Genomic DNA, 19843 nt, shown 5'->3' with positions numbered 1-19843 from the left:
ATCTTTCCATCTTCTGATATCTTCTCCAATTTCTTTTTTCAAAAACTTGAAGTTCTTGTCATACAGGTCTTTCTTTTGCTTGGTTAGATTATACCAAAATATTTTATATTATTTGAGGCTATTGTGAAGGGTGTTGATTCACTGACTCTTTCTCAGCCCATTTATCATTTGTATGTAGGAGGGCTACTGATTTTTTTTCTTTAGTTAATCTTATATCCAACCACTTCACTGAAAGAGTTTATCAGCTGTAGTAGTTCCCTGGTAGAATTTGAGTGGTCCTTTATGTATGCTATCATACCATCTAAAAATAGGGATTCTTTGACTTCTTCCTTTCCAATTTGTATGCCCTTGATCTCCTTTAATTTCTTATTGTTCTAGTTAGAACCAAGTACTATGTTGGGTAGATATGAAGGGAGTGGACAGCCTTGTCTTGTCCCTGATTTTAGTGGAACTGCTTTGAATTTCTCTCTATTTAATTTTAAGTTAGCTATAGGCTTGCAGTAAATTGCCTTTATTATGTTTAGGTATGTTCCTTATATCCCTGACCTCTCCAAGACTTTTATCATGAATGGGTGTTGGATTTTGTCACAAGCTTTTTCTGCATCTGGTGAGATGATCATGTGCTTTTTTCTTTTAGTTTATGTGGTGGATGGCATGGACATATTTTTGAATGTTGAAGCATCCCTGCATCTCTGGGATGAAGCTTACTTAATCATGGTGTATGATCCTTTTAATGTGTTCCAGGATTTGGTTTGCAAGTATTTTATTGAGTGTTTTACATCAATGTTTATTAGGGAAATAAGTCTGCAATTCTCTTTCTTTGTTGAATCTTTGTGTGGTTTGAGTATTAGGGTGACTGTGGTCCCATAAAATGAATTTGACAATGTTCCTTCTGTTTCTTTTTGTAGAATAATTTGAGGAGTATTGGTATTACCTCTTCTTTGAAGGCCTTATAGAATTCTGCGATAAAACTATCTGGCCCTGGGCTTTTTTTTTTAATTGCTAGAATTTTAATGACTGTTTCTATTTCCTTAAGGGTTATCGATCTATTTAAACTGTTTATCTGACTTTAATTCAACTTTGGTAAGTGGTATCCACTTACCAAAGAAAGAAAAATTAACCATTTCTTTTAGTTTTTTTTTTTTTCCAATTTTGCAAAGTTTAAGTTTTTGAAGTGTGACCTAATGATTCTTTGGATTTCCTCAGTGTCTGTTTTTATGTCCCCATTTTTGTTTCTGATTTTGTTAATTTGGATATTCTGTGAATTTTAATTAGTTTGGATAAGAGTTTGTCCATCTTGTTCATTTCTTCAAAGAACCAACTCTTTGTTTTATCAATTCTTTGTACTGTTCTCTTTGTTTCTATTTTATTGATTTCAGCCCCTGGTTATTTCCTGCCATCTACTTCTAGAGCTTTCAGGTGTGCTGTTAAGTTGCTAATATGAAATCACTTCAATTTCTTTATGAAGGCACTTAGTGCTATGAACTTTCCTCTTAGTACAGCTTTTATTGTGTCCTATAAGTCTGGGTATGTTGTGCATTCATTTTCATTGAATTCTAGGACATTTTAATTTCTTTCTTTACTACAGTCTTGACCCTGAAGTCATTCAGTAGAAAGTTTGTAGGCTTTCTGGTTTTGTTGAAATCCAGATTTAATCCACGGTGGTCTGATAGGTTTATTTGAATTTTCTTTTATCAGTTGAGACTTGCTTTGTGACTGAATGTGTGATCTATTTTGGAGAAAATTCCATGATGTACGAAGGCATGTTCTTTTCTGTTTGAATGAAGTGTTCTGTAGATATCTGCTAGGTCCATTCGGTTCATAATGTCTGTTCACTCCATTATTTCTCTGTTCAGTTTTTGTCTAGATGACCTATCCATTAGTGATATAGGGGTTCTGAAATCTCCCACTATTAATGTGTGAGATTTGATGTGTGATTCAAGCTTTATCAATATTTCTTTGATAAATATGGGTGCCATTGCATTTACAGCTTAGATGTTAAAAATTGAGACATCATCTTGGTGGGTTTTTTCTTTGATAAGTAGGAAGTGTCCTTCATCCCATTCTTTTGATTAATTTTGGTTGGAAGTCTATTTTGTTAGATATTAGAATAGCTACTGCAGCTTGCTTCTTGGGTTCATTTGCTTAGAAAATCTTTTTTCAGTCCTTTACTCTGAAATAATGTCTATCTTTGATGTTGAGATGTGTTTCTTGTATGGAGCAGAAGCACGAATCCTGTTTTTATATCCATTTTGTTAGGCTGCCTTTTTATTGGGGAATTAAGTCGGTTGATATTGAGAAATACTAATGACCAATGATTGTTAATTCCTGTTATTTTGTTGGTGGTTTTGTGTGTTTGTGTGTGTGTGTGTGTGTGTGTGTGTGTGTGTGTGTGTGTTTCCCTTCTTTTGGTTTTATTGGTGTGAGATTACTTATTTCCTGTGTTTTTATGGACGTAGTTAACCTCCTTGGGTTAGAATTTTCTTGTAGCACCTTTTGTCAGGATGGATTTGTGGATAAATATTGCTTAAATTTGACTTTGTCATGGAATATCTTGTTTTCTCCTTCTATGGTAATTGAAAGTTTTGCTGAACATATTAGTCTTGGCTGGCATCTATGGTCTCTTAAAGTCTCTAAGACATCTGTCTAGGCCTTTCTGGCTTTTAGAGTCTCCATTGAGAAGTCAAGTGTAATTCTAATAAGTCTACCTTTATATGTTACTTAGCCCTTTTCCTCTGTAGTTTTTAATAATCTTTCGTTGTTCTATATGTTTAGTGTTTTGATCCAATCTATCTGGTATTCTATAAGCTTCTTGTATCTTTATAGTCAGGTCCTTCTTAAGGTTATGAAAATTTTCTTCAATGATTTCGTTAAAAATATTTTCTGAAGCCACGTGGTGGTGGTACACACTTTTAATCCCAACACTCAAGAGGCAGGGACAGACAGATATCTGTGAGTTCGAGGCCAGCCTGGTCTACAGAATGAGATCCAGGACAGGATCCAAAGCTACACAGAAAAACTCTGTCTCAAAAAACCAAAAAAAAAAAAAAAAAAAAAAAAAAATCTGAGCTTTGGACAAGATTCTTCTCCTCCTTCTATTTCTAGGCTTCTTAGGTTTGGTCTTTCCAAAGTGCCCCAGATTTGCTGGATGTTTTGGGTCAGGATTTTTTAGATTTAACATTTTCTTTGACTGATATATCAATTTCTTTTATCATATCTTCTATGCCTGAGATTCTCTCTTCTACCTCTTGTACTTGGTTGGTGATGCTTGCGTCTGTAGTTCCTATTTGCTTACCTAGATTTTTCATCTCTAGGGTTCCCTCAGTTTGTGGTTTTTTTATTGTTCTATTCCCATTTTCAGGTTTTGAACAATTTTATTCATTTCCTTCTCCTGTTTGTTTATTTTTTTCTTGGCTTTCTTAGTTTTCTTTAAGGGATTTATTCATTTCTTCCCATTGTTTGTTTGTGTTTTCCTGGATTTTTAAGGGATTTATTCATTTTTCTCTTTAAGGACCTCTTTCATCATCATCAACTTGGTTTTAAGTTCATTTTCTTATGCTTCAGCTGTTTTGGAATATTCAGTTCTTGCTGTTGTAGGATAGCTGGGCTCTGGTGGGGCTATCTTGCCTTGGATGTTGTTGATTGTGTTCCTACACTGACATCTAGGCATCTGGGTTTGGGATGAATATAGGTCTAGGTGCTGATTTTTGAGTTTGTCTTTACTGAATGGGTATTTTGTTCCTTGGTCTCTCTTTCCTCTTTGGTCTTCTGATTTTTGTGGTCTGTATTTCTGGCAGCCAGTGCGATGCACCTGATCAGCAAGTATCTGCCTGTGTAGGGGCTGGGGCATGGCAGTGGGAATAGGTGGGAAGGAGTGTCAGTGGCTTGGGTTTCAGCTCTGAACTGGGTGTGTGGGAGGGTTCTGAGGGCAGGTGGGCCTCTTATCTGTTCTCTATTTTGTCTGTTCTTTATACTTCATTTTTATTAATATCAGTGGTACCTAATAAAATATGAGTAACTGATTTTATAAAAGAGGCTGTATTAAAACACCTTTAGTGTAAAAACAAGCTGCCGAGATAGCAGATTCAAGATGGCGGAGACAAGCAGACGCAGGTAGGCCTGTGGCAGCGGCCCGCGGAGGTAGACGGGTCCGGCGGCAGTGGCTGACAGGGACATTTAGGCCCAGCGGCAGCTGGCGGAGACATTCAGGCCCAGCAGCGGCCCACAGAGGTGTACAGGCCCTGTGGCAGAGATAAGCAGACGGAGGTGGACGGGCCGGTGGCGGTAGCCGACAGAGACATTCAGGCCTGGCGGCGGCCCACAGAGGTGAACAGGCCATGCGGTGCAGACAGGCGGACGCAGGTCGGCGACTCGCGGAGGTGGAAGGGCCCGTTGGCAGCGGCTGACAGGGACATACAGGCCCAGCGGCAACCAGCAGAGACATACAGGCCCCGTGGCAGTTCGCAGAGGTGGATGGGCCTAGCAGCAGTGACAAGCAGAGGTAGGTAGGCCCGCGGCGGCAGCCGGCAGAGACATACAGGCCCGCGGCGGCAGCCGGCAGAGACATTGGCCGCCCGCAGAGGTACACAGACCCAGCGGCAGCTGACAGGGACATACAGGCCCAGCGGTGGAGACAAGTGGACGCAGATGGGCCTGTGGCGGTGGGCCACAGGGGTGGACAGGCCCGGGGACGGAGAGGGGCGGACACAGCTTGGAACGGGGACACCCCTAGCCCCAACACCTGGGGAAGAGGCTATCTCCGTGGGTCGGAACCAGGGTGAGTCTGGACACTCTGTCTGGGGACAACCCAGGGCCCAACTGCTGATCCTGTGAAACCCAACAACTTGGAGGTGAGACTACCCTGCTCAGCTGAAACCCATCTGGGAGAGGATTCAGATGCCTACAGTTTGAAGTCTGAAGAAACAAGATCAGCTGAGGAGTTGACAAATGAACAAAACGTGACCTGGGAACACAGAAGAAGGCGCTACCCAGTCACCAAACCAGATCACGAGAATCATAAGCATATAATTCACTGACTGAAATCAGCTGTCCCTGAAGAAACAGCCCAATAGCACCAATTTAACCAAGAACCCCTACTAAACCAAGACTAAAAATTAGAACAAGAGAGGCACTCTCAGACACAGACACCACCTGCACCGCACAGAGGAAAAGATGAGTAGACGCCAGTGCAAAAATACAGGCAACAACATAAAGACCTATATGGCAACATAAGAACCTAGTGATTCTACACCTGCAAGACCTAAATATACCATGACAGAAGAAACAGAAGAGATCGACCCTAAAAATGACTTTAAGAAGATGATAGAGGCCCTTAAAGAAGAAATAAAACATTCCCTCAATGAGGAAATAAAAACTTTCCTAGCCGGGCGTTGGTGGCGCACGCCTTTAATCCCAGCACTCGGGAGGTGGAGGCAGGCGGATCTCTGTGAGTTCGAGGCCAGCCTGGGCTACCAAGTGAGCTCCAGGAAAGGCGCAAAGCTACACAGAGAAACCCTGTCTCGAAAAACCAAAAAAAAAAAAAAAAAAAAAAAAAAAAAAAAAAAAAAAAAAAAAAAACTTTCCTTAAAGAGGAAATGAAAAACTACCTTAAAGAGGAAATAAAAACTTTCCTTAAAGAGGAAATGAAAAACTCTCTTAAAGAGGAAATAAAAACTTCCCTTAAAGAGGAAATGAAAAACTCCATTAGAGAGGAAATTAAAAACTCCCTTAAAGAAATGGAAGAAAAAACGAACAAAAAATGGGAAGAAATCAAATCAAGCCAAGAAAAAGCAATTAAACAGATGAAAGAAACATTCCAAGATCTGAAAAATGAATTTGAGACAATAAAGAAAACACATGCTGAGGGAATGCTGGAAATAGAAATCCTGACAAAACGAACAGGAACTACAGAAACGAGCATAACCAACCGATTGCAAGAGATGGAACAGAGAATCTCTGACACTGAAGACATGATAGAGAAAATAGATTCGTCAGTCAAAGAAAACACTAAAGACAAAAAAGTCATAACACAAAACGTCCAGGAAATTTGGGACACCATGAAAAGACCAAACCTAAGAATAATAGGGATAGAAGAAGGAGAAGAATACCAACTCAAAGGCACAGAAAATATATTCAACAAAATTATAGAAGAAAACTTTCCTAACCTAAAGAAAGAAATACATATGAAGATACAAGAAGCTTACAGAACACCGAATAGGCTGGATCCAAAAAAAAAGTCCCCTCGCCACATAATAATCAAAACACTAAACGCACAGAACAAAGAAAAAATACTAAGAGCCGCAAAGGAAAAAGACCAAGTAACATATAAAGGTAAACCCATCAGAATAACACCAGACTACTCAATAGAGACTATGAAAGCTAGAAGATCATGGACAAATCTCATGCAGACACTAAGAGACCATGGATGCCAACCCAGACTATTATACCCAGCAAAACTCTTAATCACCATAGGCGGAGTAAACAAAATATTCCAGGATAAAACCAGATTTAATCAATACCTGTCTACAAACCCAGCCCTACAGAAAGCACTAGAAGGGAAAATTCAACCCAAAGAAGCTAAACACATCCATGAAAAATCAAGCAATAGATAATCCCACACCAACATACATCACAGAAGAAACAAGCTGGTGTAGCTATCCTAATATCTAGAGAAAAAGGATGTTTCAAAAGAGAAGAAGAGGCAATGCCTCAGTGGTCCAGGTAACTACCAGAACTCAGAAAAGTTGGTTGAATTTGGGATTGACTGGGAGGCCAAAGATTTAAAAAGCAGAAGATTCTCTCAAGACACAAGTTGTGTGATAATAGTGTGTTTTGTGTGTGTGAATGAGAATTTGTAAATGTTGAATTCTAGGCTTCGACAATCATTGTCAGTGCAGATTAAGCTGCAAGTATTTATGCTTTAAAACTTAAATTATAAAGCTAGTTACATCTTTCTAACAACTAGTTTTAATGTTTATGAGCATGTTTTACCTACATTACCTTTTCAGGATGTTGAGAAAGATGCATCACAAGCAAAGGCTGGAGGCTGGGGGCTAGATGGTTTTGAGGAAGAGGTCTTGGTGGACTCTTTCATAGAGTAAAGGGAAGCAATGCCTTCTGAGAAATGAGCTAAGTTTTAATCTAGTCTTTAGGATTAGAAGTCAAAAACAAAAATATTAAGGAAAGGAAAACCTAATTGATCTTTGAAGTATTGTTATATGGAATTGAGTGGGACTTTTGAGGCCTTTCTTCCAGAAAACAAGGACTTGGTTGTCAGGCCTATATTAGGCCTAAACCTTGGTGCCATGTAGTTGTACTTAAATCATTTCAATGGAAAGTGTCTTAGTGATTGGAACTTCTAGTGCAGTTTGGGAGTTCTTCCATTTGAAAAATGTGATATTTGCATGGGATTGTTTGAATCTTGTTTTCTAGTCCCTCCCCATCACCACTCTCATAGTCTGAAGGTAGATTTTTCTCTTGATAAAGGAACAAAAAAGGTGAATATCTTGTTTGTAAATAGGTATCTAGTAACTAGTGGTAAACTTGAAATGGTAGAATTCTTTAAAGCCTAATTCTAGATAGCCTTAAGAAAATATATCTTAATTACTTTTGAACCTGTATTCACCTTGTTTTTTTCAAATATCTTAAGTTATATTTTCTTTTTCAGAGCTGCTTCTTATTTGGGGCTACTTTTTTTTTTAATTGAGGCGTAATTTATAAAAGGGTATATTGTTTTGATGAGACTTTTTACAACTGTGGCTGGATGTCTTTCTTTAGTCTTCCAAGAAGGGCCATTTTACTTTTTTAGAGTTACTTTTTAAAGTCATGAGGTCAACAACTTGGACTACTATGCATGTAAGTGCTAATGCAAATTAAAGCCCAAGTTGACCTCCAGCAGCAGTTCATTCTATGTTGACAGTGAGAGAATACTTTGCCTGTTAGGATACTGTTACTCGTGGACTGAAATGCTGAAGAAACCCCTTCCCCTATTTTGTTTTTTTGCAAAAATCAAGGTATATTCTAGGGTTTCCTGGTTGACCTCAACAGATAAACTGAGATGATAGTCGTAGTTCAGAAATGATCTGAATGTAGATTTACAGTCTACGTGTACAGCCGGCTAAGTGAGATCGCTTTCACAGTTCTGCATGTATCCCATCGGCTCCCCATTAGTCACTGAACTCTTAAAACTGGTATTGTAACATTATTACAATGTTTTGCGCCAATTTTATAAACTTTACAGTACAATATGTGTTCCTTTTCTGAGGCAAACCAAAGGTATATTTCTCAAGGTTCTGCTGCTATCAGTAGTGTTGATGGAGGATTTTTTTATACATTTGTAATAGATAGAAATAAACCAGAAAAAAAGAAGAAAAAAAAAGTGGTGGAGGAAAAGGTGAACACTGCAAGAATACTCAAAAGGGCTGAGAGTTGCAAACGCCAAGATTGGCTTTGCATAGTAAATGGAATAGAACAGCTCTGAACTATAGCTTACTTTTCCTGGTTTGGTCTGACAGAATGATTGAATGCTTTTGTACAAAAATCAGAGCCTTAAAAATAAGGATTTGGTGAGATTGTAAAATGGTGTGCCACTTTGGCAAAACGGTCTGGTGGTTGGCCAAAATGCAAAACATTGTTACTCTGTTACTCAACAATTCTACCCTTAGGAATATAACCTCAAACTACTGAAAATGTGCACCTATGAAACATGTACATGAAGGTTTACAGCAGTGTGTTGCTAATAGTAAAAAAGTTAAAACAACTCAAATAGCTATCAAATACTGGAGAGAAATAAAATGTGGCTTATTCATACAATAGAATATTATTAAGACATAAAAATGAATGAGAAACTGACAGATTAAATGACTTTGGTGAACCTTCATAATTTCATTTGTAGATCTTTCCATTTCTAATTTATAAATACATTTGGGGTTATAAATTATAAATGTACTGCCTCCTGTCAACATTGTATACTTCTATTTGATTATTTCTGTGTCAAATATTACATGGAAATGTTTCCAAGTATTTTCTGTATTAACTGTGAATGAATAGAACAAAATAAATTGCCTGTGATGGAAAAAAAAAAAAAGAACTAGATAGCTAGAAGCCTGAGCCATTAAGCCAAACAGTTTAAATTAAAAAAAAAAAAAAAAAAGCTGCCTTTATATGTTATGGGTTTAAAATTTGGAAATTTCAGAGATCATTGAAAAATAAGTATTTGTCCTCACCAGCTCTAATTCATAACCCAAAGATCCCAAATAACTGCCAGGCTCTTAATTTATTCTGTCCATTGCATGGGGTAAAGAATCTTTTTAATAAAGAAAGACTTCAGTTGCATGATAGCATGGCCCTGTATAGGGGGGAAAGTGCTTTTGCTTCTGTATTCTGTCTGAACACACAACACAGAACAGGAATGTTGACTGGAATGCGTGGTCTCTTGCCACACCAAATAGTTCTTCAACTGTTAGAGGACCCAGATTGTGGTGCTACAACAACTCAATTCAGACCCATATATCTTTAGTCAGAATCATAAGACACAGATAAGGGCTCAGTTCCAAAAGACTGCCCTCCTACTAGGGATCAATCACAAACCCTGAATAATGAACAGGGAGCTCTTGGAACTCACTCCTTGTGTCCACTGTTTTCACTGTTGTCATGCTTCTTTGTTTGTTTGTTATTTTTTGTTTTGTTTTGTTTTGGGGGTTTTGTTTGGTTTTGGTTTTGCTTTTTTGGTTTGTTTGGTTTTGTTTTTTGTTTTGTTTTGGTTTTTTTTTTTTTTTTGGAATGGCTCAGAGAAATTGGGAAAGGGTTGTAAGTTATATTGCAAGGGCACAGATGAACAGCCACATGAGAAGGCTTACAAGGAAAGATATTTTTAAAGGGACACAGAACCCCAGTGCCTCTCTGCCACACCTCCTTCCAATAGCTTCATACAGTCAGCAGTTGTAAGCTCTGTGAACATATCCTTTTGGGGTTTTATTGAGACTTTATTTGGTAAACATGATTGATTATGTCATTGTGCTTTAGTGAAGAGCTCAACTTCAGCCTTTCTCCCCTTCTCAGAGGTCAGGGGTGGCTGGACATTCTAACCCTAAAATCACATGATTGCCTTCCCCCTCTTCTGAAGCTGTGCCAGAATCCTCAGTCATAAGTTTTCTTATTAGTATCCAAAAGACACTTCGGCTTTGGCCACACAAAGAGTTTTAGGAGCTCTGTGCCAGGAGTTGACTGACTATCAGAATATCAAATACGTATTTCTCAGCATAAATCACATTATAACTGGGGCCATAAAAGTGATGCATTTTGACACTGTTGCATGACTTTTCAACAAAAACTCTTTTTTTAGGTCTGTTGTGAAATTAAATACTAAGAAAGTGGAAAATAGTAAGTCTAATATTTACTTAGTACATTATGCATTAAGAACATTGAGAATTAAAGGAAGATTTTGACCAATGGGTTTGATACACATGAGCCAACATTTTTTCTTTGCCTCAGTGGTTTACTGTCTTTCTAAAGAAGTTTGGATCCATTTCCAAAACTTAATTCTTTGTGGTCTCATCATGACATATCTCTGAGAGTACCTCTCAGATAAAGTCCCGTACCAGCATCCCATCTTCTGGATCACCTCTACGATACGTGTTACTTTGCCCTCATGAAGAGCCTCTAACAGCCCACCTAAGGTTCTCTAATGGTGTCAACAGACCTGGGTCAGTTATTTCTCCTATAGTTCTATTTGTGTTCTATTCAAATGTTTCAGAGTTATTTCCACCATGCACCAGAAGTTTCTGTTGTACTGCACTCATGTTGGGAATATATATTATGCCTATGTCACTACATTTGTGGGGTAGTGCAAGCCCATATGCTCATACAAAGACCAGGTCAGCTCTGAGTGTTCTTCTTCAGAAGCTGTGCACCATGTTTTTGGAAGCAGGGCCCCTTAATTATCTATAGCTCACCAACTAGACTAGATAGGTTGGCCATCAAACTTGAGGTGTCCTCCTGTTTCTGCACCACCAGTGCCAGGATTACCAGTATGCCCCATAATTCCTACCTTTTGATGTGGGTGTCAGGAATTTAACTCAAACCCTCATGCTTGAATGACAAGCAGTTTTCAAACAGCCCTAGTAGTAATGTTTTAACAATCAAATAATTTGCCCAAGTGTCTGCCTACTGCTGCCAGACAAGAAACCAATAGAACTATCTGTTTTGCTATTTGTGTGTGAACTTACCACAAAGGCACATGGCTGGTCACAGTGGGACCTCAAAAGTGATGGCTAGTCATCAATCCTGACACTGATCATTATTCACATTGTGATTTTTAGATGGAAGAAACTGCTATGCCCCATGCAGTTAAAAAGAAAGTTGCTGAGATTTGAAAGGTGTTGTTGAGGGTCTAGTGTTGTCTGCTGAAGCATGATAGCTTTATAACAAAAACCCTCAAATCGATGGGTACCTTACTGCCACTCAACACTGACCTCTGAACATGTATATGAAAGAAAGAAATGGGGATCTCAGCTTACTCTTTAAGTTGTTTAACATTGCCTTTAAGTCAGCTAAATACACTGCTTATTTTTTTTCTTAAAAAAAAAAAACTATAACTCTGTGACTATTTTCTGAGAATATGGCCCTAGGTCCTTGACAGAAACCTTTGGTTCTTAGAAGGCTCATATACCTGTAGGGTCAGGGGCCATGATGACACTGAACAGAAAGACACCAGCTATCTTCTGAACTCTGGACTGGGCTTGGCTTCCAAGCTACACTCAGACTATTAAACTCACTCTGGAGTTCCTGCCATGTAAGTCTTGGGGACCCACTCTCACTGCCTGCCTTGTCTGTGACTTTTCATCCTCAGAGCACAATTTATTCATCTCTTTCCTAGTGTGTCCCTTTGCCTGGGAGGTAAATGAAACAGCTTAGCCTTTGGGGCTGTGGTAATCTTTGAACTCTCACAATCATGCATCTGGTAAAGGACAGAGCTGGGACACAAATGTGACTGATTTCAGCTCTGTGCTTCATGTTCTTGCTGGCTAAGTGATTGAAGTGAGCCTCATTGAAGCTAGTGAGTCTCAATGTGTAAAAGAGGAAGACAATTCCTCAACCTTACTCCAACTAGTTCATCTTTCCTTCTGTAATGATGGCCTCTTCACCCTTGGGAACCCTTTCCTCTAGTGGTGCATTAAATATCAGTGGCAGCTTCAGTATTGCTCACTTGCGCTGGACCAGGCCCTCTTTATCTCCAACTTATGACAAAACGGGATAGATCATCTTGTTTCCTCATAATAATTTCATAGTGCATTCCCACAATTCTTTTCTAAGGACAGGCTGATATGACCACGTGTGCAGTGCTGCAGACCGGAACAAACTGAAGAGCTGTGCCCATTTGAAGACAATGCCTCTTATTCAATTTCACATGCTGATCCTGGAAAGGAAATGGCCCATTATTACAAGAGACACTGAAATCTAAGCCATTGTGTAAAACTTGGTATATTTTATAATACTGTGTAATTCAAATGGCAAATACTTCCATGTTGGACTTGTCCTGCCTGACAGGTGGGATGATGGAGTCCAACAAGCTGTATTGTCATTGCTTCAGCCCCAGATTTCCTGCTTTGTGTGACTGGAAGAACATTCCTTAGCCTCTGTAAGCCTCAATTTCCTCATCTGCAAGATGAATTTTAAAGATAGATATCGTATATAGTTGTTGTGGGGGGCTATTACTGAGGGTCTAACCTCTAAGGTGCTTAGTAAAATCTAGAGCAGCTTACCCCTCATTCTCTCTTGTCTTCTGCCCCTCCAATTACAGGTGCTCACTCCAAATCTCCTCCTGTCAATGACATCTAAGTTGTAAACACACCATCTTTTGTGTCAGCTCAAGTAGCTCAGTTAATGGCAAATGCAGCCATGCGTGTGATGGTATTTGATCCATTTCACTGTACTTGCTAACTAGATTGACTTATATAGTATTGCGCCATCCTACTTTAATAATATTTGGCGAATTTGGACATGTGGCTTTTTCTAAACCTTTTCTTTATCGTGTAACCTTTTAGAATATCTAAAACTACTGTGTTTTATCTTCTCAGCTTATCTTTATTAGAAGAATTTGACTGCAGCTGCAATGAGCTGGAATCCCTTCCTTCCACCATTGGCTACCTGCACAGCCTGCGAACCTTAGCAGTCGATGAGAATTTCCTCCCAGAGTTGCCCAGAGAAGTGAGAATCAAGCTCTTTTCTATCATTAACTTTCAATGACTCTGTTTTGAAATGAAATCCTAACAGTGCAATCACAGGGTGGATTTATAAGTTGAACTGTGAAAATATGTAAGCATTGCCCATTTATATAGATATATACTAATTTCTTTTTTGAGTGGTAAACTCCATCCAATGCATTGACTAAATTTTGCATGTAAAGAATAGTAAAAAATATGTTAATCAGTGCTAAGGGATGTGATTCAAATCATTTATTTATTTTGCTTTTAAGAATAGCTATACACGCCTGGCGGTGGTGGCGCACGCCTTTAATCCCAGCACTTGGGAGGCAGAGGCAGGCAGATCTTTGTGAGTTAGAGGCCAGCTTGGTCTACAGAGCAAGTCGCAGGAAAGGCGTAAAGCTACACGGAGAAACCCTGTCTCGAAAAATCAAAAAAAAAAAAATAGCTACACAGCACTTAAGATAATTGCGTTTCCACTTCTGAAGTAAAAGAATGGGTTTTACTATAAATATGTCTGAGAGGCTTGATGTTTCTTACAACATTTTTTTAGTTTCTGGATACATGAAGATGTAGCTGAAAGTTTTCCTGTGTCCTGCCTGGCCCGTAGTCAGGATAAATCTCTCTCACCCGTCAGTCCTGCAGCCACTTAGACTCAAATAAACACACAGGCTAATATTGTTTTCAAATTATAGCCATGGCAGGTTTCCTGTTATCTGGTTTTTATATCTTAAATGAACCCATTCCTATAAATCTATACTTTGCCACATGGTTTGTGGCTTACCAGTACTTTTATATCTTGCTTCTCATGGCCATGGCTGGGAGCATCTCCTCTGCTCTGTCTTTCTTCTTCCTCTCGATCTGTGGATTTTCTGCCTGCCTCTAAGCTGCCTTGCCATAGGCAAAACAGCTTTATTTATCAACCAATCAGAGCAACATTTTTTTCACATCATACAGAAAGACATTCTCCCATCATGAAGATATTCTTTTATCTCTAAACTGGATTTTATTTATTAATGTCCAGAAAAAATGTAAAGTGTATTTTCAGTCTAAAGCTTTCTACTAAAAGTTTCCACAATAATAGAATAATAATAAATATACCATTATTTTAGAGTAAAAAATTAGTAAAAATGGCAAATACCATGTAATGTGACATAAAATCAGGTTTGCTTAAGGAACTATCAAAATACTGCTAAGGACAGGCGGTGGTGCATGCCTTTAATCCCAGCACTCAGGAGGCAGAGGCAGGCAGATCTCTGTGAGTTCAAGGCCAGCCTGGTCTACAGAGTGAGTTCTAGGACAACCAGAACTGTTTCACAGAAAAACCTTGTCTCGAAAAAAAAAAAAAAACCAGTACTGCTGAATATGTGTGCTGCCCTGTTTTAAGCACCGCAATATTAGTAATAATGTAGAAAAATAATATGCTTTGTGAAAACAACAGTGCTACCAAGCATTTAAACATTTACATTATTTAAAAAATATTCTTAGCCGGGCGGTGGTGGCACACGCCTTTAATCCCAGCACTTGGGAGGCAGAGCCAGGCGGATCTTTGTGAGTTCGAGGCCAGCCTGGGCTACCAAGTGAGTTCCAGGAAAGGTGCGAAGCTACACAGAGAAACCCTGTCTCGAAAAACCAAAAAAAAAAAAAAATATTCTTAATATTTGAAAGAATATGAAATATGTGCTACTGTCATACTGTCATAACTAAAAGCATACATCACTGTAAGGAGCAAGATTATAAAAGTGTCAGTCATAAATACACTGTACTTCATGTGGTAAGAGACATTAAAATGGTAAAGGAATCTCTAGGGTAAGTTTGGTGGCACACTCCTACTACCTCAGTGCTCAGGAGGACCACCTCAAGTTTAAGGCCAGCCTGACCAGTATTGAGTCTTGGGTTAGCCTGGACTACAATGTGAGACACTGTCTCAAAAAAAGGAGAAAGAATCAGTGACCTAAATTGTTTTATACACTAGAGAAACTAATATGGAATAACCATATTTTGTGGTTCCTTTCCAAAATATACTTTTGTTTATTCTTCAAGAATGACAATAGGCAGCCCAACATTGTAAACCTACTTCCTTTTGCCACCTACAGATTGGCAGCTGTAAGAATGTCACCGTTATGTCTCTACGCTCCAATAAACTTGAATTTCTTCCTGAAGAAATTGGGCAGATGCAGAGGCTGCGAGTCTTAAATCTGAGTGATAACAGGTATGTAAATAATTTTATAAAAGTAAATTATGGAACCAGACATGGCTGTGCACATCTTTAATCCCAGAGGCCAGCCTGGTCTACATAGTGACAGGTAAGAGTATCACTAACCAGCTCTGATACAAAGCCACAGGTTAGTCCTTTGCAGCAAGGATGGATAATATTTAGTCACATTCAGAGTAAGAGGGAGCAGAAAAAAGGATGAACCCTCTTCTTATGATGTGTTATACTGGCAGGTGCTAGAAACAAAAATGAAACTACAGTTTGCCTTTTTTCCCCATCTTTTCTATTAAAACAACTGTCCTCATAGGAATGGAAAGAGTAGATACCGGTGGCCAATGCTTCTGTCTTGACACAGTGGCTACAGAGCAGAGTGCATGAACCCTGTCACTGCAGATTCTATCAGATGAATGACAGCATGAGTCACTCAGACCTTGTACTGGCATCATCAGAGACCAGAGTTTAAGAAGTCATAAAGAATACTCACAAAAGTTTCCTAATAAGCACAAAAGTTTTCATTTGTTTTTCAGTTTCCTTTAGAAAAAGTAATGTCAATCTAAAAAAAAAATCACTGTCTTTGTAGTTAAGCAGTGCTCCCACATAAGAAAATAAAGTGCTTTATTAGAAGGTTTGGGGTTATTTTATTCATAAACCAAAACGGCAATGTGACAGCAATGTTTTGTGCATTGAGACCCTGTCATGTCCACCTCTGGTTCAGTGACAGACTGCCAGAAGAGGCAATGCCTTGACTGTCACCTCTGAGAAGGCCTTGGTTAGATCTTTAAATAAGTTCTTGTAATCTAGATGAGGAAGTATGATCATAGAAACTCCACAGAGAGGTGGGCTTCTACTGGATTCAGTGAAATCACCAAAGAAAGATGAATCCTAATAACACCCAGGGGAAGCATCACAGAATTTGTTATTTAAGTGAGGCCTAGTGCTTGTCAACCTGGTAAGAGGATCTTCTTGACAAGCTATAGAAGTCTCTCCTAAATACTCATTTTCCCAAAACATTCTGAATGATGATATGTAAAATAAGCTAACTAAACATCACAAGTAACCCATAATAGAAGTTTTGATGTGTTGATGGTCCTTACTGAGCAAATCTAGCAGACTTCAGCATTTACCATGGGTCAGACACATTTATGGAAGCTGAGGAAATATATGAATAAGACATCAGAGACTCTCAAAATCAAAAGTTTAAAATACCTCATCAGAGAAAAAGAATCATACACATCCTGTAGTACAGTAACTACAACATAGCCAAATGAATATTGTCAGCTAATTAGTCCATCAGTGAATCAAGCTAGGGGAGGTAGACAATACATAGTGAAATCTGAGGCCAAAGCTAACATTGCCACAGAGAACGAACTGCTTACAGGATGTTAAGTGAGAAGTGCTATCGTAAGTAGTGAACCATTGCAATTTTGTGTTTAAAATAATCAACTGGCAGAGTCTGGCACTGTAGCCAGGAACAGTGACTGTTTTCCTCTGTCAGCTACAAGGTTATGCCTTAGCCAAGGCCCTGCTCATCCATCAGAGATCACTGGAGGAATACAAAGCAACAAGGCCTCTGCTCCTCATCACATTCTTCTTTATGTACAGCACATTAGGACTGCATCAAGATGACTCCTCAGGGACATAGATGAACATGACATGAATATTAGATGAGTTTCATTGACATGGCACTCAGTGGCAGCTTTTTATTTAACTGTATATAATACCAACAATGCTAACCGACCCCGTAAATCTTACTTTATACTTTCTGACATAAGTGAATTTAAACAACTTGTATGGGTATGCCAAGAAAGAATTGTGATATAAGTCAATACCTACTTTGTTTTTGCTCTTATTTATGTTTTACAGATATTAATTAGTTCATAAGATTTAGGTAGTCTCCCTAAGAACTTTACCATACACCCTTAAAATTTACACTGGTGGTCAACCTCTTTTCATATTTACTAAATTATTTGAAAGTGCCTGATTACTTTTGAACATAAACTAAGTCCTTATTAATCATTATAACATTTTGCACTTCTTTTCTAAAAGTGCATTTGTCAGTTACCTAATAGGATTCCAATATATAAAAGACTTATGGAAATTTTCATACAAGTTATGTGTAGAATGTATGTTCAGGGATAAGCCTCCTGAGGTTGTCATTGTAAAGCTTGGAGGGTGATGGTAACCAGGGTGGCTAGAATGTGCAGATCACACACTGCTCAAAAACATCAAGAGCACTCTGAGGCAAGCATTCATCAGCTTGGATTTCCAAAGGCAGAAGCCATATTTTTACTGAATACTACAGCTGAGGCCAAACTTCACGTCTCCAAAATACTATTTTTAAAGATTCCTTCTTTTAATGTCTACTGTGCAATGTGCAAGGGATGAAAGAAGAAAACACAATTTCTGGAGATTAGCATTACTTTGGAAACTATGAAGTGATTTAGATGTAAGACAGCATGGTCCTTGCCCTTCTGGAAACTACAGTTTTATGAGGATATCAAATAATAAACAAATAACCACAAAAATAGTCACATATAAAAGCTGTGACATATTCTGTGCAGGCAAGTGCAAGGCACTCTGAGACTAGACTGGGTGAAGGAATTAAGTGGGACCCAGGAAAACCTTTTATATGAGAAAATGGGATTTAAGCCCTGAAGAACTGTGGGGTTTAATAAAGTGAAGCACAGCAGGAAACATATTCCAGAAGGGGCCAAGCTGAAACTTCTCCTGGGTTGGTAGAGCATCATTGTGCACTCCAGCTATGAGAAAAAGAGGATCAGTGCTGTGGTGTGAGAACAGCTTTAGGGGTTTTAAGATTTTATTTGTATTTTTTATTTGTGTGTGTGTGTGTGTGTGTGTACCAGTGGGAGCAGCCTTGGGGTACATACTGGGGTTTTAATTGTGTGTGTGTGTGTGTGTGTGTGTGTGTGTGTGTGTGTGTGTGTGTGTGTGTGTGTGTGAAATGTGTGAAGATCTACTGAAGTTGCAGTTAAAAGCAGTTGTGAGCTGCCTGGTATGAGGGCTGTGAACTGAACTCATGTCCTAGGCAGAGCAACAAGATCTCTTTCTCTTAACTGTCATCTCTCTAGTATTGGGGTGCACACTGTAGATCCTGACCATGGGTACTAGCAGGATTTTTATTTTATTTAAATACTACAGGAAGTATTCAAAAGATTAAAAAGATTTTTGTTGTTTTGGGCCTGGGAGAGACTCAACAAAGGCACTTGCCTCCAATCCTGATGACCTGTTTGATCCCCAGGACCTACATGGTGGAAGGAGAGAAAAAACTCTCAGAATTGTCCTCTGACTTCCACAGGCTCACATGCACAGCAAAACTGCACCACACACACACACACACACACACGAACAAACAAGGGAGATTTTCATTCTTTTAAGATTGTCTAGGCATTCAAGAGAAAGGATTAACGAGAGCAATAAACCACCACAGCAGTGTGTGTAACTGTCTTGGAGTGAGCTTTGCTATCTGTAGTCATGCCATGAGACAACTCTGGTCTCTGCAGGTTGAAGAATTTGCCATTCTCATTCACCAAACTCAAAGAGCTTGCAGCATTGTGGCTTTCCGACAATCAGGTAAAAACTTTTATGCTCTGAATTATCATGTTCCTAAGATGAAGTGTAATTGAAACTTTAGTTTACTGAGTCCCAGTAGATACACTTGACAACTATTATAAAATATAGATTCTCATGCTTGGATGGGGTTTTTTGCACAAAAGTTGCATCATACACTGTGTAGGTGAAAGAGTGCCATGGTCTCCATGCTCGTCAAATACCTCTGTTCCATACCTACTTCATTGTCAGAGATCCAACACATAAATTTTGATTTGTATGGCTTTTCAGCTCCTGGCAGTACACACATCCTTAGAGGACACACTTTAATTATAGCTCTGAAGGTAGAAACTAAAAAGCCATTACCGCAATCCCCACTACAGGGAATTACAAGCTACTATCTCCCTTTTTCCTCACTGCTTTTAATTATGATCAACTTAATTCTAAAACTTTATTCAAGATCTTTGCTGATATAGTGATAGCTACCATCAGTATTTTTGTGGTTATCTTGATATTTTTATATACTCATGAAAATAAATTATAATGGAATCAGGGGTTGCATGTTAATGAATAATTTTATTAACTGGAAAATAACAGGAAACAGATACACATGCTTTGCCTCAAAAGCTTATGTGGGTCATTTCAGCAGAATTTACTACTAATTATTTTTCTTGTGTTCCTAAATCTTTGAAACCCCTACCCCAAAATATGAATGGCCATATAAAAACAATGCACCTTCAGTTCGATATATCAATATTCCCTGGGCAGCAAGTTTCTATTTCTAGTTATTTGGGCACTTTTATTACAAATTAAAAATGATTCCTACAAATTTAAAGTGCAAGCATTAAGAGTGTTAGTG

The 19843-nt window shown here is 38.7% G+C and overlaps 1 protein-coding gene across 4 annotated transcripts in view; it reads left to right on the top strand.

The window, feature by feature from the left end:
- The window catches only part of Lrrc7 (leucine rich repeat containing 7), a 475963-nt gene that overhangs the window by 371969 nt on the left and 84151 nt on the right, over positions 1 to 19843 (top strand). For all 4 annotated transcript variants that reach the window (XM_015993791.3, XM_015993794.3, XM_015993790.3 and 1 more), the window contains 3 exons: positions 13077 to 13206; positions 15299 to 15414; positions 18939 to 19008. In XM_015993791.3, the coding sequence (XP_015849277.1) occupies positions 13077 to 13206; positions 15299 to 15414; positions 18939 to 19008 (316 nt within the window). The remainder of the gene's footprint in view (positions 1 to 13076; positions 13207 to 15298; positions 15415 to 18938; positions 19009 to 19843) is intronic.

The sequence above is a fragment of the Peromyscus maniculatus genome, chromosome 6 (genome assembly GCF_049852395.1).
Source record: "Peromyscus maniculatus bairdii isolate BWxNUB_F1_BW_parent chromosome 6, HU_Pman_BW_mat_3.1, whole genome shotgun sequence".
NCBI classification, from domain to species: domain Eukaryota; kingdom Metazoa; phylum Chordata; class Mammalia; order Rodentia; family Cricetidae; genus Peromyscus; species Peromyscus maniculatus.
The sequence above is the reverse complement of the archived record's forward strand: the minus strand, read 5'-3'. Positions and strand labels throughout refer to the sequence as shown.